Below are 24345 nucleotides of genomic sequence, written 5' to 3'. Positions count from 1 at the left end.
ATTTCTGTCAAAATTCATCTGTTTGCAGCGCCTCTGGCGGGATGTAGGCAATTAAACACGGTCTGAAATATTTCGGAGTGCCCAGGTAGATACTTTTTCACAACTGGCCGGATGATCCTAGTTAACTTCGCCAGTAGACTTAAGAAGAAGTGTGAAGGCTTGCCTTGTTAAGGTTATTTGAACGTAGGTGCATGTTTTCCAATTAAAAAGAAATGAACACTAAAAGTAAAACTGCAGAACGAAATGGAACTATAAAACACCAAACAAGTTCGGTTTGGAGTAGAGCTCTTACTTCCAATTCGGAATGGCCCGATAAAGTAGGTAAAGTCAGCTTCCATCAATTCTCAATTTACCAGTAAGATGATTTCAGGAAGAATTTTTGGATGTGATTTATTGGGCCAGACAAGTAATAGGTATAATACTCGGTATTGTTTGGGGATTAATTCCGTTGAAAGGATTTTTGGGATTGGTATTGTATGTAACCTCAAAAACAAAGTTGATATAATTTTCATGGCATTTACTTTCAGATTCGTAACGCTTAACGCCGCAATAATTTACGTGTATTTCAGTAGTTTTCAAAATGTGGACGAAGAGGATTACGGCGGCGCTTGGGAACTCACGAAAGAAGGGTTTATGACTTCTTTTGCGGGCTTTTTGGTAAAAAAACAAAGTGTGTGCATTAAGGGAGCCCAATCTAATGTTTTACATTGCAGGTTACATGGATCATTATATATTCAGGGCTTTATGGAGAACCGGAAATACTCTGATAAATAGAATTTAGAATTTTAATGCTGCTGTAAATATTCCATTATGTATAGTTCATCAGTTTTTGTTAATTTATGTCATCTGATAAGCAAATTACAATAAAAATTGAGTTCGGAGCTAATGTTTAAATAATAATGGAAGTTAAATGAAACAATATATTACTGAATACTTTATTTTAAAGTATAAAAAGGATTACTACATAAATGGAAGCATAGATGTACAAAATATAAATTTAACAACACAAAAGAATAAAATAACTCAGACAAGAGGAAATCGCGAGGACTTTCTGCCACATAATGACGCATTTTTTTGAGATTTTAGGCCATTTGAGACATTTTTTAGTTAATACTTTACCTCTAACAGTGGAATGTCCTCTAAAAATCATTCTATATACATGTAATAATAGGCTACACTGAAATGCAATTTATCACAAATCAAATAGATTAGAGAGAGGGAGAAAAATCACACTTCACATTTGTCTAAAAATATATCGACCTTATGTTAAAATTAAAAATGTGAAATCTACACATCCAGATTTTGACATAAATTTTCTTATCTCATATCATTATTTTAAATTTGTTTATGCCAAAACAAAGATTCGACAATAAGAGGGAAACAAAAATCTTTGTAAGTATTCAGTCTATATAATACCAATCACAATTTTGTAAAAAGGAATATATTCTAATTAGACAAAATGGCTGTTGGAATATGGTACTTTTGCAAAAAAAAACTTTCTTTACATTCGCGCAAATTATCTTGCGGCGCTAAAAACTATACCACCAAGGATTGTGAGTTATCCATTTTATAATAAAACTTTATATGGCAGTCGTGAATTATCACTACTTTGAACCCCTTAGCGTAAACCTTCATTAAACTGTTGAACCAATTGGTTCAACAATCAAGTCGAAATTTAATCGCACCGGGCGGCTTGAACTTGAGCCCTAAAGAATTTCATTTCCTTTTCGTCAGAAAATATATGCCTAATGTAAAAGCCAAGGTAACAAAAATACAACAAGGAAACCCTTAATTTTTTTCCCTTTTCAATCTACGCCTATGTACTTTTAAACGTCTAACGACTATTTTCCGATTTTCTTTTAGGATAAATGGAAAGAACTTTTCTCATACAGTCACCCTATCTACTAATATGTGCATCCTCCGTGTCCCTACAGTTGAAATTGTTGTCTCTCCGTTCAGTGCTGTTTGAAGACTGGCCCTGTTTACACGTTATCCCCTTCAACGGATGAAATGGAACACAGAAAAATCAGCCAATCCATTCGTTTTCGCTCGATAACGGATTTAAACCAAAAGACATTGAATCATCATGGTTCATAAAAGCCATCCAGTCCCTGGACCGTCAACAAAAAATTAAATTCGCCAACTTGGCAACACCGAACATTACTGGTCTCTCCCGCGGTTCAATGCCTTGGTTTGCGATACACCAATCGGACTTTCCCTTTTACATTATTTGAAATAATTATTTCATTCAATTCAATGATCTTCTCAAGTGGGACAGAGTTGCTCCAAATTGATATTTATAATAACCTCAAATTAAAACATTATATATTGAACATTTTTTACGTTAAACGCCATGTTTTCAAAATTATGCAAAATATATTTATATTTTGAATATTAGTTTTTGGTTCCGCAAATGGTAAGTTGAAGTACAAAAGGGCGGACAGGAAACGTTAAATTTGCAAGATGGTGATGCTTTTGGTGTTCAATCAATCATTCAATTCATTAATTTTTTCAAGTGGGACAGACTCCAAATTGATATTTATAATAACCTCAAGTTAAAACATTACCAATCCAAGATACATATTTAACATTTTGTACGTTAAACGCCATTTTTCAAAAATTATGCGAAATAGATTTATGTTTTGAATATTAGTTTTGATTACAGATTTTTTAACCACAAAACCTTCAAAAAAACGTCCGACCTCAACGACGAGGATCGTAGATAAAAACAGTTCCGCAATGGTTTAAGTTGAAGTACAAAAGGGCGGACAGGAAACGGTAAAGCTGCAAAATGGCGACGCTTTCAATTCAATTTCTCCAAATTGATATTTTTAATAACCTCAAATTAAAACATTACTAACCGAAGAAACATATTTAAAAATTTTACGTTAAACACCATGTTTCAAAAAGTATGAAAAATATTTAAAAAAAAAAAAAAAACGTTCAACTCCAACGGTGAGATTGGCAGTTTACCAATGGTAAGTTGAAGTTCAAAAGGGCCGACAGGAAACGTTAAATTTGCAAGATGGTGATGCTTTTGGTGTTCAATCAATCATTCAATTCATTGATTTTTCAAGTGGGACAGACTCTCCAAATTGATATTTATAATAACCTCAAGTTAAAACATTACCAATCCAAGATACATATTTAACATTTTGTACGTTAAACGCCATTTTTCAAAAATTATGCGAAATAGATTTATATTTTGAATATTAGTTTTGATTGCAGATTTTTTAACCACAAAACCTTCAAAAAAACGTCCAACCTCAACGACGAGGATCGTAGATAAAAACAGTTCCGCAATGGTGTAAGTTGAAGTACAAAAGGGCGGACAGGAAACGTTAAAGCTGCAAAATGGCGACGCTTTCAATTCAATTTCTCCAAATTGATATTTTTAATAACCTCAAATTAAAACATTACTAACCGAAGAAACATATTTAAAAATTTTACGTTAAACACCATGTTTCAAAAAGTATGAAAAATATTTAAAAAAAAAAAAAAACGTTCAACTCCAACGGTGAGATTGGCAGTTTACCAATGGTAAGTTGAAGTTCAAAAGGGCCGACAGGAAACGTTAAATTTGCAAGATGGTGATGCTTTTGGTGTTCAATCAATCATTCAATTCATTGATTTTTCAAGTGGGACAGACTCTCCAAATTGATATTTATAATAACCTCAAGTTAAAACATTACCAATCCAAGATACATATTTAACATTTTGTACGTTAAACGCCATTTTTCAAAAATTATGCGAAATAGATTTATATTTTGAATATTAGTTTTGATTACAGATTTTTTAACCACAAAACCTTCAAAAAAACGTCCAACCTCAACGACGAGGGTCGTAGATAAAAACAGTTCCGCAATGGTGTAAGTTGAAGTACAAAAGGGCGGACAGGAAACGTTAAAGCTGCAAAATGGCGACGCTTTCAATTCAATTTCTCCAAATTGATATTTTTAATAACCTCAAATTAAAACATTACTAACCGAAGAAACATATTTAAAAATTTTACGTTAAACACCATGTTTCAAAAAGTATGAAAAATATTTAAAAAAAAAAAAAAAAACGTTCAACTCCAACGGTGAGATTGGCAGTTTACCAATGGTAAGTTGAAGTTCAAAAGGGCCGACAGGAAACGTTAAATTTGCAAGATGGTGATGCTTTTGGTGTTCAATCAATCATTCAATTCATTGATTTTTCAAGTGGGACAGACTCTCCAAATTGATATTTATAATAACCTCAAGTTAAAACATTACCAATCCAAGATACATATTTAACATTTTGTACGTTAAACGCCATTTTTCAAAAATTATGCGAAATAGATTTATATTTTGAATATTAGTTTTGATTACAGATTTTTTAACCACAAAACCTTCAAAAAAACGTCCGACCTCAACGACGAGGATCGTAGATAAAAACAGTTCCGCAATGGTTTAAGTTGAAGTACAAAAGGGCGGACAGGAAACGGTAAAGCTGCAAAATGGCGACGCTTTCAATTCAATTTCCCCAAATTGATATTTTTAATAACCTCAAATTAAAACATTACTAACCCAAGAAACATATTTAAAAATTTTACGTTAAACACCATGTTTCAAAAAGTATGCAAAATATTTAAAAAAAAAAAACGTTCAACTCAAGATTTGCAGTTTACCAATGGTAAGTTGAAGTCCAAAAGGGCCGACAGGAAACGTTAAAGTGTCACCAGGTTATTTGGTGCGACATCTATCAGGCTTATCCAACATTTCACTTTAATAACATTTTCAGTCTCACTTTAATTAAATAAAAACAATCTTTCTTGTGGACACTTTTCAAAAACGTTTTGGGGAAGGAGAGGAAACTCCGTCCCATTATCTTGGCAATAATGCATGTAGAGAAAACCGATCGATGCAAATCATGGCGAAAAATGATAATAAATGGCGAACTGGCAAAAGCAAAATCAAAATTACCTTATAACGGGATAAAAACTTGAAATCGCCTCGTTCTGGGAAATAATTCTGCAAAATACCTTGATGAAAACAAAGAAAAAGAATAACGGTAAATAACCTAAACAAAAAAACGTAAAAAATATAAAAAAAGCCAAAGCAGTGCCGTGAAAAAATGATGTGCGCCTATGGTGTAATCGGAGGTTGTTTTAAAAATATAGTTACCTCCACGTTTCAGTTTAATATCCTTGGATATTCGGCGATCTATCGACGAGGACTCGGAGCTGTCGAGGGCTTCGGCCGAGTCCGGTGTATTACCGGTCGAATTGTTAGGCGACGAGCCGTCACTGAGCAGGTCCCCCGATTTCGCTTCCGAATTGACCATCGACCAGGGCCTAGGTTTGGGCGCCACTGCCGGCGACGGTTTCAATTTGAGAAATTTAGTCGACTCCGAATCTTCTGCAATATAAATTAAAAATATTAAATATCAGTTCGGAAAACTTGGTAAACAAATTGTTATTTTTTGTGGTTTCGAAATTATGCACAGTGGATCCGTAACAAATGTATATTAGAAAAGAAACAGTAATTCGAAAACACCTTGCAAGGTGCTTTTCTTTCCCAACCTTAAGCCTGAGCCGGGTACATTCATAGTAACAAAACATCCTCTTCTTCTTATTGTTTATTATTATTTTATGAAGTTGCGCAAGGAGCCATTGTTCCTTTAGATTATCCCCAGACGATAAGCTATAGCCTTTGATGACATTTTTGCTGATGAATTTTATTCGTTTCAAATTTTTGATTATCTTCAATTTGAACAGTCAGGCGCCGTCACCAGAACCGGATTGAAGATAAAATAAAAAAAAAATAGTTTAAACAAATTAATCCGCGCATATTCCACTAAAAAAATGTCTTCACGCACAATGTTGGGTTAAGTTCAGTACTTAACTGGAGGAGCTTGGGGTCAGTGATTTCTCATTCAGTCAATCAAAAGAAACCCTTTAGAAGCTACACTAATTCATGCTAATAAAAGCACTAGCATTATTTATTACTATAATGAATATATTACCATTTACAAAACTTCTGGGCTTAACTGAAACTTTTTCGGAATAATTGGCGAAACGTTATCAAGTTCGACACAACAACAACTGATGCAGGAGGAATCCAGAAGTTTTGTAAATAGTATTACAGTAGCCTGTGGCAGTTTCTTTGAAAAAAAATAGAACATATACATTAATAAAATTTGGAGAGGCAAGTACGTCGGTAATGGGCGAATGTCCTTGGTTGACGTGCCCACTTTAAGGAAAAGCAAAAAAGAAGAAGAGTCAAGTACGTCAAAATTGAACAAAACGTAATATACGCAGCTGAAGTTAAACAGTCCTTTGTACACACTAACATTCTGAAGTATTTGTAAAGTTTAAATCGCATTTTTTTTACATAATCATCGATGAGGGTACCTTTAGATAGAGTGCTGCTTGGCGAATGATCGAATGACGTTTCGGCCGCCAAACTGCCGTCGCTGCTTTCCTGACTCAGCAAACTCTCGCCTGTCAGCCTCCTACTCAGAGGTGAATCGCCGGTGTTTTTCCGTAACGACGACGGTGAAAACTTTTCCAAGTTATCGATCGACCTTGACCTTGGAGTGGGCGTCATCAAGCCTTTCAACATAATAATACAATTTAAAGCAAGGACAATAATATAGAAATACTTTGGAAGTGACTCCAGTTGGAGGATGAAAGTCCAAACCAAAGTCTATAAATTTCACAATATCTAAATCCTTTTCTAATAATAATAATAATAATAATAATAATCTAAATATGAAGCAGGAACAAAATAAATCAGTTAAATCGTTTTGTTTGAGAATTTTAGGTTAGAGTTAGAATTGAAAGATTGACACCAGAAATTACTTTTCGGACTGTTAGGTTAGAATTATAGATTATTATTATATATAGCCTTAAAAATTACTTTGATCCGAGTTTAATCCAACGAGAGAAGTAAAAATTCAACGGTAGATAACAAAAACGCAGTTAGATCGCGTTTAAAACCTAACCTAGATAAAATTTATTAAAATAAATTAAACACTAATTTGGTAAACTATGTTTACCTCTCAACAGGGGTGAGTTCCGGCTGAGTTTCGGAGTTTTTCGGTCATCGCTCAAATTGGGCGACGCGAATTCGTGATTGGGGCTACCGTCCGCTTGGAACGAGTGACAGTCGTCCGAAGTGGGAGTCACCGAACCCGGGCGGAAGAACGTGTCCAAACCTTCGACCAAATCCTGACGACGACAATAAGATAGTTCGAGAAACGTCTGTCGATTCTTAATCGTTATTAACTATAGGCCACAGTTTTTCCAACTTTTAATAGAAGAAAAGGGAAACTAATAATTTACAACTTAACATCTCATTCCGCATGAAATAATACTGTTATTATACGATGAACGGCGTAAAAAACGAAGGTTAAATAAAATAAATATAAACTATAATAAAAAAAATATAATAAAGATTAATAAAATAAGTAGTTAGAAAACACTTCCTTCAGAATTCAAAAAGGTTTTTTTTTAACTTATCACCGAAATGGTTTAGCTTGGCTAATTGAAATTTAGACCACAAACACATTTGACTAGCCCATAAAAGTTACACAATTATTATTATTCCGCGAGATGGTTGGTTCTCACATATGAAAATAACATAAAATGATTTGTTAATTCAGACACAATTACACGTTAAAACCTCAAATAACTCGAGACCCAGTATTTGTTTTAACTTTAAACGAGAACATCGTTTTTATGGAAAAAATATATATCGCCATAAAACAATTCTTTGCTAAATAAGTGCCCCCCTTTCTCAAAGCTCCTATTCAAAATTTTAAAATTTTCTCACCGGTAACTTTTATGACCCAACCAAGGGTATTTGTGGTTTAAATTTCGTATAGGTATCCTAAACAGTTAAAGAAGTAATTAAAAAAAAATTGTGACCCCTTTAACATACTTGAAGGCTTGATAGTAAACGGATTTTTTTTTTTAATTTTTTCAAAAATTATTTTTTTTTTTTGACATTTACCTGAGACACCGAGTCCGTCACGTCAGGCGGCTTAACCACCGGCCTCGTAGGCGCTCTAGTTTTCGCTCTCCTCGGACGACCTTGAAACAATATTAAAGCCGTCGAAAATCGTTGCCCAAAACTCCCAATTGATGAAAAAATGATTTTGATTAACGCAAGAAAAGATGGTAATGGAGGTGCGAAACTAACCTTTATTCAGAAAAATACCTTTCACTAGATGTTGGAGGTGGTGACTGGCGTTGGGCAATTCGGTAACCGAATCTTCTTCTTCAGAGTTGCCGGGCAACGAGGGAAGAAGGCTTGGTATATCGTCGGCGGACAGGCCTTCCACGCTGTCTACGACCGATTTGGGTCTTAATTTGCGTCCGTGCACGCTCTTTCGTTTCACGGAGAGGTGGGGAGTTGCCTAAACAAATATTAATTAAATTAACTACCAAACACTGAACTTTAGAAATCAAAGTCGCAAAAACACCCGTACTTACTAAGTTCAAATACTCCAATAACTGCATGAAAACGAAAAAAATACAAGTTTTATAAAGGCGAAACGACACTGTCCGAGTTACACCTTACCATTGGTGAGTGGTCGCTCTGGTGGCTGCTGTCGGTAATCGAAATATCGCTCGCCCCGTGACGCGAACTACCCGAGCTGCTTAACCTAGATCGACGAAGGGGCGAATCTATCCTAATCGCGCTCGCGTCGCCCACTAATATCTTATAACTTTTCATCAGCGCCTCGTACACTTCGTCGGTTACCTGCTCCGATAACTGCGACGCCATAGTCAAGTTTAATTCCCTAGAAGAAAATTGCCCTCGAAAATTCTTCTCATTTTAACTACACATGTCTCGTTTTCGTTTAAACTTGCGCTTTGAGACTTCAAACAATAAGAAAATAACGTAAATGCTTTATTTTACCCCGTAAAATTTCTTCTTCATTCCGCTTACAACCTAACCTACATCGTAAACATGCGCTGTTCATGTCGTGAAAATGGAACTCGCCAAATGGTGAAATAGAAGAAATATTTCCTTATTTTAATTTCATATTCGTTGTCTTGGATAAAATGTACGATTTCAAACGAAACAAAAATAACAGAAAACGCTTTACTTAGTTCAACGTGATCGTTAGTGATCGCTCCCCGTAAAATTTCTTCTTCGTTCTATTTTCAACCTAACCTAAGTTGTAAACATGCGTTGTTCGCGTTGTTAAAATTAAACTGCCTAAATGGAAAACGAAGTGATGGAATGTAACGCGAGCACTAAGCGGGAAGCGCCGAACGTACTGGTAACTGGCACGCCGGGCGTTGGAAAATCGACGCTGTGCAAAAAACTCTCCGAATTAACGGGCATGCAGTGGTTGGAAATATCCAAAGTGGCAAAAGACAATAACTGCTTGGAAGAATACGACCAGGTGTACCAGTGCCCGGTATTAGACGAGGATAAACTTTTAGACGGCTTGGAGGAAACTATGAATCGGGGCGGCAATATCGTCGATTATCACAGTTGCGAATTTTTTCCAGAAAGATGGTTCGATGCCGTCTTTGTATTAAGAACAGATAACACCACACTATATGATAGATTAACGGGGAGAGGTTACAGCGGGAAAAAGCTGGAAGATAATATAGACTGTGAAATTTTTCAAGTTATTTTGGACGAAGCTAACAATTCTTATAAGCAAGATATTGTTCAGGAATTAACCAGTGTGTCATCTGAAGATTTGCAGAAAAACATTGAAACAATTTGCTTGTGGCTGCAACAGTGGTTTCAAAATAGCGGTGCGTGATAAGTAGAAAAACATGATCAAACTACAATTTGTGTTTACCTTATCCTATTCATGATATCCACTCCCGCTTGATGCTTAATACAGCTGGTCACAACATCCAATGGAATGTTTTTTTTCCTTTTACACTCTTTTTTAATGTCTTGTACTGTTTGGTCATCGTGCAACACATAAGGGCACTGCTCCTTGCAGCATTTCAGCATTTTATCTGCAGTTGTCTAAAAGCATTGCAAAAATATACAATTTGGACATCCTATTTTAGCCAAGACGAGTTGATACCTGAATATATTCACATATACTAGTGTAAATTTCATTGGATACATGATGCAATTTCTCCTCCACCGGGTTTTTGTCGTTTCTGTGCTGCGCCACTTCTTGCAACCTCACCAGCAGCTGCTTGCAATTTTCCGCGTCCTGTATGACGTCGGTCGCGTGATTTATATCGTTGTTTGAATTTATGGAATCGGCGACCAAACTGTTAATGGCCTCCTGAGTTTGGGAAACTAACCTAAATGTAAATGTGTTTAAAGCTTTAAATATGGTTTCCAAAGAAGACCGGACAACATTTATTGCGGCCACCGTGAAAAGCAAAGAACATTTCAATCAATTCTGTGGGGCACAATTCTATGGGTTGCCTGGTTTTCTTTCTTATACTATCGCTATGCAGTGAACTCATTCTATCGAACTGGAATGGCCCTGATAATGCAGCCAATATGGATTATTTTATTTAGAGCGAGACAGATGTCACGAGGATTGCTTTCTTTGTCATACTAAGCGGTTAGCACCTAAAAACAAATTTATATTTTTGTTTGATGTTCGTGAAACCGTTTTAGTTTATTTAAATAATACAAAAAAGTAGATAGCCTGATCAACTCCAAACAAAAATGGTCTATTCAGTTTTTTCGCTAAAATTAGCCGTTTTGGAACAAGTTGGAGCGGAGATTCAACGTCTTCCACCATATCACTGCAATGTGAATCCGATAGAACTGATATGGGGACAGCTAAAACCCAGTTTAAGAAGAATAAACGCCTCACCGAAATTTAGTTCTAAGGCAATAGAATTAATTAGACATGAAGTGTAAAAAATAGAACATAGAACAACTTTTTTTTATACATATTCTAACAAACTTACTTCTTCATTTATATTTATAATAAACATTTTAAAGAATGGATTTTTCGCAGCATAATAAGGGAAGAATCTCCCGATGCAACTTGCCTGCGGTTAGATCTTCATAAAAAATTAAGCAAAGTTACGTATTATGCGTATTATGTCGTAAAAACGGTATATCGTTGGGCGAACTCTACACAAATTTAGCGAGATAAAGGGAACAATCCCCTTAACTAGCCGTCTTTTTGCTATTCCAGTTTAGATCTAGCTCACTATCGCCATTTAGGTACCTATCTAGCGCCTGCTGTTTCGATGTCAGTAAGAATCCGGCCTGCAAAGGCATCACCTTCGTCATGTGTTGCTTATAGGAAACGTTACGATTCAAAAGATCCTGAATTTTCCTCATCACAGTATCCGTTCTTTCCGCGGACGCTTTCATGCATGGCGTAACGTCGAATATCGGGAACGGTATATATTGCACGGTTCTATTGCTTTCAAGGGCGTACGCCAAATCGTTGTACCCTTGCAACGTAATATTATTCCTATCCAATATGATTGTACGTAGTTTACTGTTGATCTGCAGCGCTTTAGCTAACAGTCTAGCACCAGAATCGCCTATCAAATTACCACTAATATCTAATAATTCTAATGACTTGTTGTCGCCTAGGGCGTTTAATAAATTGAAAAGGTCCGATCTTAATCTACAATCGGGCACCACTAAGGACTGTAACAGACACTCGTCGTCTTGGACTATTTGCACCACCGAATCCATTATCAGGGACATGTGTTTTTTCATGCTGCGGCCCATGTTGAGGTGCTTCAACGATTTATTCTTACTTATGGCTAGGACGACGTTACACAAATCGGAATCCATATCTAGAAATCCCCGAAGACGATTTGGTGAATAGCGTGAGAAAGTTTAATCACGATCACTTACTGTTGTCAGATATATCGAGACTAGAGATACAACGAACTCCGTGTATGCACGACTCTAGCACGTGGGCACCCTGACTGCCCAATCCATTATTACTAATATCTAAACTCATTTCTTTGGTAAATTCGTTACAGGCCAATCCCAGCAATAAGTTTCTGAAACAACATGTTCGTTTCACACTTTTGATCCGCCATTTGAACCCAAGAACACTATCGGACAGAGGATATCAAACAAGTTGTCAAAAAGTCTGAAACTTCAGATAAACAAAAGTCTCATACTTAGTGGTATTGACGCACCCTACAACTCCTGCTTGCTCTGTAATACAGTGAAAAAGTTTATATGTACTTATGTCACAAAATTCGGAGATACAGGGTGTTGAAATACCGCGGAAAAAAATCGCTCTTTATTTTTAAGAAAATCTAATTTACAGCATAGGTAAACTTGTTTTGCTTTAATCAGTGGCTTTCGTGAAATCATTTGAAATTAATTTAGATAATAAAATTCGGTGCACGTGCAAAAAAAAATTGAATTTTCCTGAAAACGGCTTGTGTTAGGGAAAAAAACTGAGGCACCGTTTTGTCTAGAACCGATAGTATCTAAATTTATTAACAAAATTGCGACAAACCATTGGCGTGCCACCATTTTTATTACCCAAATTAATTAAAACCATCTCACGAACGCCACTGATTAAACAATTTAATTTTTAATTGAAAGCAAAATATTTCAACATTCTGTATCTCCAAAACGAAGCAGTTTTTTTTCTGCGAAATTACAATATACCCATTTTTCTCATATAACACTATTTTACACTCAAAAGTCGTTAACAACTTAAAGTAATGAATTTTGATATCCCCAGCCTCACCAGCGCGGGCTCGGGCACTTACTTCAGGGCTTCCTGAGGCAACTTGCAATGGGACATGTTTAAGTATTTGAGGTTGAGGGTTGTACTGAAGAACTGCTTGAACGAAATTGGAGCCTCTTTGCTTTTTTTACTGCTAAACGGATTTCTGGACACGTTCAAGTGGACTAAATTAGTAGTACAACCCTTAACTAGAGCACCAAAAAGCTGAAATGGGAATGTGTAACACGTCATATTCTGTCAAAGTGGGGGAAAGGGTTAGTTTTTTTTTAATCCGCCAAAAAAATGCTAATGCAATGGTTTCGTTCATTATAACAAGGGCAAGAGTCAAATATTTATTTACACCAATCAATTGAAATGACACTTATCATCAAAGTTCATACTCAATCTCAATTTGTAAATTTGTAAAATTGGATTTTTAATAAAAAAAAAGTATTTGGATGGCATTGTTACAACCATTTTATATTTATATTTAATTTTATACCTTTCATACCTTTGCGTGTGTATTGGATTAGACTCAATTTTTGTACTAATTGAATACAGTGAATTAAAAATTAGTTGGAGTGATTCCCTAAATCGGAATTTGTTTGTTGTCATTTTTTACAACATAAAGCTAATCCCAAACATATTCAATTAATTTTCAAACAACACTTTCCGACTTATCGATAATTTAAAGCCTAATTTTTATTTAATTTTTCCAGGTTTTCCGAGTTATGTCATGATACCTATATGTAAAAAAAAATATCGTTTACAGTGTTGCCACTAATTCAGTTTATTTTATTTTATAACGGAAATAGTTTTCAATATAGTATCATTTAGCTGACTAAATGGCGTTTACTTACATTTTCGAGAATTACATCCGTCGACGAAATATCTATATGCTGGAGAGCGTTCGCTTGAGAAAAAAAATTATGCAAATGCTGAAACAATTTTTTTTAGCGCAAACTACTCCAAAATTGATAGTTAAAGGGGGTAGGTCTTACACTAATGTCGTCCTTAAGACTATTCCCGCTCAGATTGAGGTAAGTAAGCGTTGTAAAGTTACTCGTGTTGCCGCAAAGCGCGTTTGCCATATTGTTAACACCCTTAGAGCTAATGCCGCAATGGGCCAAGTTTAAGTGGACGAATCCTTTGCTGAGCCTGCCAACGCCTTGTCCCAAATAGGAAGCACCTAAAAGGCCAGAAATAATACCTCCCACTCTTCATGGTGGCGGCGAACCTTTATCCTCTATCGGATTGTAAGATAAGTCCAAAGTATGCAGAGCAGTGCCGGGATTCAGCTTCAGCGTGTTCGATAATTTGTTTACAAAATCCGCCTTAAGTCCCAAATTGTCAACATACAACTCCTCCAAGTTTAGCGACTTGCGCAAAATGTGGAGTATTTTATCCATATTGTCGTGGGACAGCTTGATTTGATTCGCCCTCAATTTGGTGAACCAGGTGTTATATTCGAGGGCGCTGATGATAGGTATCAAATCTCTGAAAATTTACTTTATAGATTTGCACCGATCGCCGTAATCAATAAACCATTTTACTTTTGATCTAAATACTCGAAATCCTTTAAGTTCAATTCGCGAGTATTTAGTGACACGTAGATGTTATCGACGTCCCACGCCACTTCCTCCCTGTATGTCATACCGTGGTAATCGCAATAGCACGCGTATTGAGTAGAAAATCCTCCACACGGTCCGACTTCCCTCCTGCTACTCGCTATAGCCTCCAAGTCTCTTAATTGCTGCAGCCTAGTGTTTGGTATGACCTCGAGCTATAAATGATAAACCATTAATCGACGGACTCGACATACTAGCCACGTCCACCTTTCTTATTATGTGCTGCAGAGGTACCGTAGGAAATATATTTCGTATGGCATTGTTCAGGGCACCTATCATATTGTCCACCTCAATGCTGCAGGCCGAATCTTCACCAACAAGGAAAGAATACACCTTGTCGTTGACCGTTAAACTTAACTGGTTACCCCGTTTGCTCTCCAACGCTTGTATTTCCAAGTAGTGGAAGTGCGTGTCAATCTGCGACATTTATAGTTTGTTTTGGTCTCTATTACTTAGAGCTAGTTTGCATACTTACCTTTGTTGGCACCTTTGCTGTGAGCACAAGGATTCGACATGGGGAAAATACCTATAGAATTCATTGTTTATTTTTTGCACTATGTAGAGTTTGGTTGAAAGAGAAAATAACAAAACAATGCTATTCAATGGGACAGAATGGTACAACTATTAATTGCTCAAAAGTTTATATGTAATCAGTACTAGCTACTAGATCACTGCCCCCTTTTTTTTATTTGAGTAAGTTTAGTTGTCACAGTGTAGCAATAAAGTAAAAACATATTTATCACAGAAAAAAAATATATTTTGCATTTTAAATGAAACAATATCTTCTATCACTTAAAACATGGTAACACAACATATTAGGCGTCTTGTAATTTACAAATGTCTTCATACTCCACACCATTGACCTTACGTCCCTGTAAAAGACCAGAAGCGATTTCTATATTTACGCAATATTTTTTTTCGTCCAGAGATAACAACGTAGCAGTCTCTCCTCGGTACGCCCCATTGACAACCTTCACTAGCTTTCCAATCGCAGGAATAACAGTTTCCAAATGCTGCTGATCTAATTTTAATTTCTTGCCACTTTCTAACAGTTTCACTATTGCCGCATACCTATCTATCACTTCCCGAACAACACCTTTTTGTTTGTAATATTCTTCACCTAAAGATTTTGTCATAACCTTGACCACAATACCCTCAACTAACCAGTAATCTTTCCGATTCTGTTTTTCTTTTTTAATCTCCTCTTCTTCCTTTATTTCATCCAGTGCCGTCTTTTTTCTATGATCCATCTTAACTTTTTTTATTTCTGATTTAGTGGCCCCGTCAGCGGGTCTCTTAAACACCTTGTCTAATGGTACAGGACTTGCAGTTAATTTTTTCTCTATCTTTAAATTAAGATCCAATTTCAAAGGTTCCTCTTCATTTTCTCTCACTAATTCAGTATACACCGACTCAGGTGGAGGGCCAGAATTTTCTAAAGCAAATTTTACTTGCTTTTCAATAAACTCCATAGTTTTTTCTTCATCAGTTTTGTCCATCTTTAGTTTTCGCTTTTTTTTCTCTTCTTTTTCCACAGTTTCTGGACTTCGGTCTATGTACGTAATAAACCAACCTTTTTCAGTTTCATCAACAACAGCTTGACCGGTTCCGCCGAGCCATTTAACAAACCCCGTTAGGGTTACCCACCTAGTGCCATTCATATGAATATGATTACGATCAGAAATGTACTCTTGATAAACTCTGTTGGCATTCACTCTTTTACCACCAAATTGTCTTTTTAAAATTGAGATATAACCTTTCGCGAAGTCGAATGAAAAGTCATCTATATACCTCTTGGAATTTTCCGCAAATAATAGCAACTGCCGTTGATGGGACTCCGACATGGTGTGGCACTTGAACCCATTTTCGTCTCTACACTGTTTCTGGCACATCTGACAATACCACCGCAATTTCTGAAGCCCCTTGGCTTTCATTTTGTTCGCGATATATTTCGGGGTACCCACTTCTGCACGTGGCATTTTGATGATATGTTGTTACTTTTTGACTATTACAAAACACAAAAATTGGCAATTGTCTCACAACAATCGCAAAACAATCCAATTAAAACGACAAATGACAGTTGTTGCATTTCGCAGTGATGCCACAATAATAAATCAACTAACTAAAACTCGGAAGAATCTCGTCCCGCGTGTTTATTCGCGTTTCTTGGTACATTACCGAGCTTTTACCGCCAACATTCCCCAAATTAAATGCGTTTAAAACAGGCAAATTCAATGCGAAACTTTAAGGACGGACTGCGCGAGAACGTACTCACAAAAATCCCCTAAATTTGGGCGGCAATTCAAAAATGAGACCTTATCGATTTTGGTCACAGTAGAGTAATTTTGAACCGGAAATGTTAAAGCAATAAACAAAAGCGCAAATGATTATTGAACTCCGCTACTTACCAGGACCCTATTTTCAGTCTTGTCTCCCTTGGTCTCGAGTCGAACGACATTTTTAAAAAGTATTTTTACTTTATTTCCCACTGAAGACTTGATGCTTTCTACTTAAAAAAAATCACATGCATAAGTGGCGATAAAAACAAAACGATGCATTAATTAAGTCAAATATGACCTTGCATTACTCAGCAAAGTTTATACGTATGTGAACAATTTATTTTATAGTTTATAGTTTATACAAAACCTGTCTTTGCTTCAAATTACGTATATATACCTTTTTTAGGACAAAAGAAACACAATTCCATGATAAGTAAATATTATAAAGTATCACAAATGGTATTCTTGATAGCGTGATTTCTTCATTCCGAATTTCTAAATTTGAAATTGCGCTTTGTTAATCGCATCACGCTCAATTGTAATTCATTACCATTAAATTTAAGGTCACTGGGTCATTTTTGAACCGGGGAGATCAAATTTGTTAAGAAATAATTCCAAGAATTGAACAAAGATAAAAAATAATGAATCATTTCAGGCATGAGTAACAAGCATTTTTCTCGGCAATTAATTTCTGGTTGCCTGCCAGATCGAAACCGTAAATAATAACAAACTGGTTTTTATAAACAAGAAACTTTTGTCGTTTTAGACACTCCCCTCGCAAGACACTGTAAACACAATTTTCCGGTATTTTCTGAGTGAAACAAATCTTACCGTTTAAATCCTTGGTGAGCTGCGATCGGGTAGACATAATTCAAACATTCACAACACAAACACATTTAAAAATAAATTCAATTAACCATTTTATTATTTATAATTGTCAGAACATAATAAAACTTCTTTTAACTGTCACTGTCATTTTCCGGGGTTTGGAGCAGAGGTTTAGTGGGTTTTATTTTTGCGACTGTGCCATTCAACGAAATTCCCTAAAAGCTTTGACCTTTGCTAAATTCCAAGCTGAGTAAAGAAGAAGTTGCAAGTATGTTCTTTTATTCGTTCCAATGAATCGTTCTGCTCAAATAAAAATTAAGCAATCGCCGAAAAAGTGACCGATAAAATGCAATTATTTACCTTTTTTGCCGACGCACGATGTACCTTGTTTAATATTGTGTTTGGCGCTTTGACGTATTTTTCGAACGAATAAAAGAACAAGCCCAATAGAACTAACCTCCCGACTTCTATGTTTTTAAACATCTCAATTAAAAAAATTAATTCGCAAAAGTGATGGCGTTAGCAACTTTATGTACATCCAGAAGAGTTCCGTTAAGGTGTAAGTAATTTTTAATATTTTTTTGCTGCTACACTTAAGATCGCAAACGTAACCTCATTTTTTGACATAATTTGTTTCAATACGGTTCTTTTCGTAATGTACCATTAACATGACATCCAACTCTATAACTGGCTTTCCAAGGAGATTGAGAGAAGCTTTAAGTGATGGAAAAACTGAATATGCTGCAAAACTATTCAGTTTGGAGAAAAATGCCAAAGAAATTCTAAACAATTCTTGGGACATCATTCCCGTGCTTACAGAGAATTTAAATATCCAAATTCAGAACGTTAATAACGAAGTATTCAACTGCAGTAAGCACTTGCTAAATGTCCTCAGTGAACAGTCCCAACCCCAAGAAGCATTGTTGCAATTAGTGACTGAACTTGAAGAGGCGAAAGATGATGTGAACTTTGTTGCTTTGTTAGATCCTGTATTTAATATTATCCTTCGAATTCTAGAGAAAAGAGGTAACTCTTTGGCCTGGTGTTTCAACTCCATTCAGGGTTACCTAGAAAAATGTGAACCACCCGATTATAAAAACTTGAATGACAAAGAAAGACTTTTTGTGGAAAACAATCACAACGCGAAGAGAATCATTAGACTTTATGACGAAGTGTTAGTGTTCTATAACAAAATAGCAAAAAATTTTAACAGTTTCGATGCTGAAGCGCAAAGTGTGGTGCAAAAGTTTTTAATTCAGTTGTTAGGAAAACCTCTTTGTTATTTGTCAATGGAGAAGTTTGGGGACATCAAAACCCGAGCAAGAGGTTATGCTGAAACTATTGTTGAAATGATTTCGGGTACCTTGTCGGATCCGATTGTGTTTCTTGAATACAAGCAGGACAAATTTAATGATGAATTAATAGTTCCTGGTTCCTTAGGATTGGCAAATTTATTTTATCTATTATATGGTGAAGTTGTTCAAATTGATAACATACCCAAAGTTTATCATCCTGTTTATATATTTCAAGTTTGTTTACATCTTTTGTATGTATTACTGGATCAACAAAATCAAATATCATCTGAGAAAGGGTTGAAATTAGGTGAATTTTTGTTGCTCCAAGTAAAAGACACAAAACTGAGTTATTTGTTGCTGGGGTCCAAAGATCACAGCCTTTTTTGTAAAGCCTTAACCGATGTTATCGTTTATCATCCTTCTAAACAGGTCAGGACTAGAGCGCTCGACCTATTCAAATGCTACTTGCTAGCGTTTGAAGTGCGCGCAACTTATTTGATTATTTTTAATTTATTGGACACGTTGACACATTCGGGGCTTATGGGTTACATCATAACTATATACAAAGACCTACTGAACAAGGCATTGTGTTCAGGAAAAGATGATTCGTTGAAATATTTTAAGGGACCCAAATTATTTAGGCTTCTAAGAAAATTCTGCCATCTTAGTGAAAACGAAGAAACTAATCTAATGGAAAACTCGGATCAAATAATTTCGGCTCTAAATCTATTGCGATATTTGGCATTAAGGGATTCGGAAAATTTGACTGAGGTTTGGGATTTCCTTCCCGATGTAGAGGATATTTTTTTGCAACCACTAAGGAAGGGGATTGAATTGTCACGCGCCCACTACGAATTGAAAATAAAAGAGTTCGACGACGTTAAGAGTGCAAAAACGAGAGGGGACGATATGGAAGTGTCCGTTAGAGTAAATGGTGAGGGTTTGCCTCAGATTAATAAAGAGGACCAGTTGAAAGTGTTGAATTCATCCCTTACCGCTTTGGATGTTATGCAAAGTCTTTTGACCAGGGTTACCGAGTGTGTCGCTAGTAAGTCATTGTAGCTTTTGTATTTTCTTTGATTATAACATTATTAAAACCATTTGTGTGTTCTTAACGATAACATCGTACCCGAAGGAGCGAACATAAACAACCAAGAATAGCGATAAACCAGTTGCGCCCCCGTTGCTATGGCGTTAACTCCTAGCATTGTGATCGTTGAGGTTATGTTGACAATAGATTTCACTACCGCCAGTATTTAATGATCTGAGAAGTAATAAACATTTTGCCACCAAACATTGGGAGCATTTCAGGTCTCCTTTGGATATAATAAGGTCATTTGTTTCCTAATATTCCGTTTACTGAAGTTTTTCCAGTGAATGAGATGAAAACTGGCAATTGAATTTAAAATTTTTGGCGCATGCGCGGAAGATCATGCCATTCTCGACGACAAACTGGTAGCCGCATCGCTTTGACATTTTTAATTGGCCTACCGCATTCAATTGAAAAGTACATTTTCACTTTATTTATGATCTGTATATTCAAAATGAAACCAAACAGCAAACCGACTCTACGAGAATCAGTACGCCAACTCTTTGATTTTATGTATCTGTATGGCAAACTATAACCTATAATAAAAGAGTTAATTTCTCTACGTAATTCGACGGAGTAGATTACGTGAAAAAATAGTTTTGGGACTGGGTATTCTGCAACAAAAAACATAATGATGAAGCTAGATAATGAACTCATCAGTGTATTGTGAAATTTGAAAAATGTTTTCATACTTTTTGGAAGGTAGGTATTTTTATTTTCACCCATCTGCCCAAAGTATAATCATAAAGCGTAGCCCCATGCAGATTGCTGAATATGAGTATTAATGGTGACCAATCAGAAAAACGCAGGAAGATGACTCTCTGATTCTCGTAGTAATTGCATCATAGTGGTAGCTATATATTGCTTTTCCGTTCAGATACGCGTACGATATGGATGAAATGTAAAAGAAACTTAGCGGCAAATCAAAGCGGCGAAGATTACGAGGAAGATATCCGGAACAAGATTCTGGAGGCGTCGCTACCATTTGTTTTAGAATTGGGCTGGTCGCGGGAGGCGTTGAGCAGAGGGGCTCAGTGCGTCGGATACCCGGGCATAACGCACGGTATATTTACGCGTGGTGGTGGCGATTTGGTCCACTACTTCAACACGACTTCCAACTTACGATTGCTGGACATATTGAAAGAGGTGCGATTCCGTCGACGACCAACAATTGGACCTTGAACTCCAAGGTGCGTGTTTTAGCTCCGCCATTCGCACGGCGAGCGAGCGATAACGCCGGGCCAATTCGCAGAGACGGCGATTCGCGAACGTCTGAAGATGATAGTGCCCTACGTCAGCAGGTGGCCGCAGGCTATAGCCGTGATGTCCTTACCGCCTAACGTGCCGAATGCATTGGCAACACTGCTGACCATGGTCGACGACGTGTGTTACTATGCAGGAGACAGGTCGGTCGACGTAAGTCTTAACACGTAGCGATTTTTTAAACACAGGTTAACGTTTCGTTAATAACGAATACCTCCTATTAACATTAACATTAAAGTTGAGAAAGCAGCGGTTTACGGAGGCATTCAGTGAATTAATTCAATATTAATGCCGCGTGCTCATAAGTTATTTTTCTTTATGGTAAATAATTACATTACATTCCAAAAATTCTTTTTGCGACGTACGCAATCGATTTTGCTTTAATGAAACTGCATGCTCATGGAGTCACCGAAGAACCATTCAAGATTTTGCTCTAAACTTTAAGTAAGTAAGTGTCAATGGATGTTTGCATGAATTCGCCCTAAAAGCCGAGAATGTAGGCACACAAAAAGTAAAGAATTCTAAAAACAAACATACCCACGAAAGAAAAAATAGAAATTGTAACAAAGGCTAAAACAAATTCTAATCAAAGTTAAATACTTTGGTTTGACTTGTTCATAGAATCCCAACCTTATGAAACCAAGAATGGGGAACTTTGTCTTATTTTTTCAACAATTATGTTTTTAAGGTTAGGCACTTATACATAACCTATAAAATGTTTCAGCTTTGAGGATCCACTGCCACTGTCACAAATTAGTTTAGTTATTAGTTTTCTTCAAAAAGCATTTGGATTCAGTGAACTCATGATAAAAAAAAGTGAGGCAAATTTTACAATAGACAAAGTAATATGTATTGTTGTCTTTCCTATTTGTCTTTTTTTTACTAGTTGTCTTTGTATTTGACTATACAAGAGTTAAGATATTCTAATTTCTTAGAAGACCGCATATAAAGTGATATATAGTAATTTGAAATATTTAAGTCTTTCTAATTAAAAGTTATTGGTTAGAAGATTTCTAGAAAATGTTTTTATTTGTGATTTGTGATTACCTTCGGCAATCATGTGGGGGCTAGTTATGGTTATTTTTGTCTGTGCTTCATAGTTCAATTGGTATATTCGACGGGTGGGCGTGGCAGGAGTATACAAGGCCACCGAACTCTACCTGATCCAAGATAAATCGCCCGATCAAATCGACACTTGGGATTTTTTAAGACGTAGGATGGAGGACGCGGTTCAGTTGAACGCCATTATCAGCAAGTCCGATATCGCCAGTCAGGGAGCAAAAGACGTTGCCAAGTCGGCCTTTATAACGGTATATTTAATGAATTGCTCCTCGGATAGTGCGAAAATTGTGTAACGTTTTTAGGCAAGGAATATTCTGGGTTTGAGTTGGAACAGGTAGTCCCGGAAGATGGTATTTTTCTGTACCTGGTAACTTTTAAATGTATATATTTGTGTTATGAAAAAATGCAACATTGAAATTATAGCGTGTTTTTTTAAATATAAAATTGGGGATTTTATATCAAAGTGTAACTGATCCCCACGGAGGGGAATAGATTATAAATTAAACGAATTCAATTAATTATATGGACGAGTTGCACTGGCATATTGGCATATCTTACAACAGATAATAAAACAACTTCATAGACTTCTAGAAAAAAAAACTAAACATGTTTATTCCTCTTCAAATAAAAAAAATTGTCGCTTATTTATTTTTATTTAAAAATCGGTTTATCACATTGAAAATCGTAAAAATAGGGACTAAGATAAAAATAAAATAACAAACTCTAAAATTCAAAAAAATATAAACATGAAAAAGTGTAAAGCCTTGTAAAATAGTGTTACAAGGCGGCTTCTGGGGAAAAAGTTACTTTAGGAATCATTTAACTCCTAATGACATAACAAAACCTACCGAATTGCACTTACTATTGTTTCTATTTCACTTAAATCACAAAAACTCAATATATCATCTCTTCCTTCAAATAAGACCTCAGAGCTATAGGCAAACACAACTTGTCAATATCATTCAAGTTAACATATTGTCTGATAACAAAGCGAGACAAATTCTGTAAGGACCTAACCTCCTCGTACCTTGAAATGGGATTTGTTAATCTCACTGGATAATTCGGCATATTGGCGGCCCGATTTTTTGTGTAACAATAAATTCCGTTTCGCGACACTTCCATTGCTTGCTCGATCAATTCCTTAACACTTGAATAACCATCATGGTCAAACAGTTTATAACCGCTTCTACTGGTAAATTCAATTCTTGAATGGAGTGTTATGCCAACACTTCGAAAACTTATTGAAAATATATACCTAAAAACCTCACTGTGTTCTAACTACCTGCCATTTTTAATTGCTTACCTATCAGATGAAGAATCTCTAACAAGGAAGGAACCATCACATGCTTCCGCTAGTTTAGCCTCAACTTGTACTCGGGAAGCTGGTCCCCAGTACCAGACACAATGTGCAAGGCTGGACACATCATTCCTAGGAACACTGCCAGTAACAGATACTCCTCTCTCATCTAACACTGCAGATATACCACTTTCTCTTGTCATATACCTTAAAGGGCTTATTGTGGTATCTGTAGTTTGGTCCAATAATGGAGACTGAAAAAATTTCTAAGTTAAACGCTCAAGCATAATTCACTACATACCTTTGTTTCCCTTTCAATACTTAGTGGATCCAGGGAATAGATATTCTCTCTATTAACACTCGTTGATGACAACACGACCTAGTAAAAAAAAATTACAACCACTTTCCTAAATTCAGCCAACTTACTCTAGAATCTGATGCAGCAGGTGCAGGACAAATAGTAATCTGCCTGCCATTTACATGTCCGTTTTTCGAAAAACAGTTTTTCATTCTTCTATGCCACTTTCTTAAACTTTTTCTTAACTGGCTTCCTGATCTTCTGAGTGGTGTCATTTCATCCAAAGAGTTGGCAGTTAAATTTCTTCGGAAAACTACCACATTCGCATTATTCTGAGCGCTACCCCCCTTAGGCGAGTTTCTGTTGCTTACATTTACGGTATTAGATGTATTATTACGTTTCCAGAGTTTTAAATATTTAAGGCTACAAAGTAACCCTTTAGTTTGTTTATTATTGCCTGGATCCATAACAATATTAAATAAGTAATGCGAAGAAAACGATCTTGGTCGGTGTTGTTATTATCATGTGTGCTAAAAAATTTATAATTTACAATATCTTCAAAAGATCAAATATTTAGAGTATTTAAAATAGAAAAGAAAATCAAAAAACATACGAGACTCACCATAGTACATTCGTTCTCTTCAATCAAAGTTGAAAAAGCTACCAGGG

The 24345-nt window shown here is 36.0% G+C and overlaps 6 protein-coding genes across 11 annotated transcripts; 3 read left to right on the top strand and 3 right to left on the bottom strand.

Annotated features, from left to right (window-relative positions):
- Positions 1–130: 130 nt before the first annotated feature.
- Positions 131–848, top strand: LOC132698789 (GEL complex subunit OPTI). The gene is made up of 4 exons (XM_060665051.1): positions 131–317; positions 371–474; positions 528–657; positions 714–848. Exons 1-4 carry the CDS (start codon positions 213–215, stop codon positions 765–767), a joined length of 393 nt encoding a protein of 130 aa, XP_060521034.1. The 5' UTR covers positions 131–212; the 3' UTR covers positions 768–848.
- Positions 713–17550, bottom strand: LOC132698784 (F-actin-uncapping protein LRRC16A). 2 transcript variants are annotated; one of them, XM_060665042.1, is made up of 22 exons: positions 17375–17550; positions 16673–16770; positions 14740–14790; positions 14472–14681; positions 14190–14419; positions 13874–14133; positions 13638–13825; positions 13497–13574; positions 12680–12861; positions 11799–11950; positions 11152–11737; positions 10033–10261; positions 9796–9971; positions 8550–8772; positions 8462–8482; positions 8169–8385; positions 7980–8059; positions 7024–7195; positions 6377–6577; positions 5148–5381; positions 4947–5005; positions 713–1996 (listed from the first exon to the last, which is right to left on the bottom strand). In XM_060665042.1, the coding sequence occupies exons 1-22, from the start codon at positions 17409–17411 to the stop codon at positions 1898–1900; spliced, it is 3783 nt and encodes a 1260-aa protein (XP_060521025.1). In that variant the 5' UTR covers positions 17412–17550; the 3' UTR covers positions 713–1897. The 2 variants fall into 2 exon arrangements, with proteins under 2 accessions (XP_060521025.1, XP_060521026.1); XM_060665043.1 differs by having other exon boundaries at positions 8187–8385.
- On the top strand, positions 8926–9785 carry LOC132698788 (adenylate kinase isoenzyme 6). The gene has a single exon (XM_060665050.1). The coding sequence runs from the start codon at positions 9199–9201 to the stop codon at positions 9754–9756; it is 558 nt and encodes a 185-aa protein (XP_060521033.1). The 5' UTR covers positions 8926–9198; the 3' UTR covers positions 9757–9785.
- On the bottom strand, positions 14818–16499 carry LOC132698786 (DNA/RNA-binding protein KIN17). Its single transcript, XM_060665047.1, has one exon. The coding sequence runs from the start codon at positions 16241–16243 to the stop codon at positions 15080–15082; it is 1164 nt and encodes a 387-aa protein (XP_060521030.1). The 5' UTR covers positions 16244–16499; the 3' UTR covers positions 14818–15079.
- Positions 17551–17719: 169 nt separating the features above from the next.
- LOC132698785 (ubiquinone biosynthesis protein COQ9, mitochondrial) lies at positions 17720–22524 on the top strand. 4 transcript variants are annotated; one of them, XM_060665045.1, is made up of 5 exons: positions 17720–17930; positions 20634–20902; positions 20960–21172; positions 22120–22329; positions 22384–22524. In XM_060665045.1, the coding sequence occupies exons 1-5, from the start codon at positions 17885–17887 to the stop codon at positions 22417–22419; spliced, it is 774 nt and encodes a 257-aa protein (XP_060521028.1). In that variant the 5' UTR covers positions 17720–17884; the 3' UTR covers positions 22420–22524. The 4 variants fall into 4 exon arrangements, 2 of the variants coding, with proteins under 2 accessions (XP_060521028.1, XP_060521029.1); XM_060665046.1 differs by lacking the exon at positions 17720–17930 and adding an exon at positions 19789–20458; XR_009618424.1 differs by lacking the exons at positions 17720–17930; positions 20960–21172; positions 22120–22329; positions 22384–22524 and adding an exon at positions 17947–20458 and having other exon boundaries at positions 20511–20640.
- A 201-nt stretch (positions 22525–22725) lies between these two features.
- Positions 22726–24327, bottom strand: LOC132698787 (uncharacterized). Of its 2 annotated transcripts, XM_060665049.1 has the most exons (5): positions 24299–24327; positions 23805–24206; positions 23680–23757; positions 23385–23632; positions 22726–23336 (listed from the first exon to the last, which is right to left on the bottom strand). In XM_060665049.1, exons 2-5 carry the CDS (start codon positions 24141–24143, stop codon positions 22976–22978), a joined length of 1026 nt encoding a protein of 341 aa, XP_060521032.1. In that variant the 5' UTR covers positions 24144–24206; positions 24299–24327; the 3' UTR covers positions 22726–22975. The 2 variants fall into 2 exon arrangements, with proteins under 2 accessions (XP_060521032.1, XP_060521031.1); XM_060665048.1 differs by lacking the exon at positions 24299–24327 and having other exon boundaries at positions 23805–24292.
- Between the last annotated feature and the right edge of the window lie 18 nt (positions 24328–24345).

This window comes from Cylas formicarius, unplaced genomic scaffold, assembly GCF_029955315.1.
Source record: "Cylas formicarius isolate icCylForm1 unplaced genomic scaffold, icCylForm1.1 PGA_scaffold_2__14_contigs__length_35257938, whole genome shotgun sequence".
Classification (NCBI taxonomy): domain Eukaryota; kingdom Metazoa; phylum Arthropoda; class Insecta; order Coleoptera; family Brentidae; genus Cylas; species Cylas formicarius.
The sequence above is the reverse complement of the archived record's forward strand: the minus strand, read 5'-3'. Positions and strand labels throughout refer to the sequence as shown.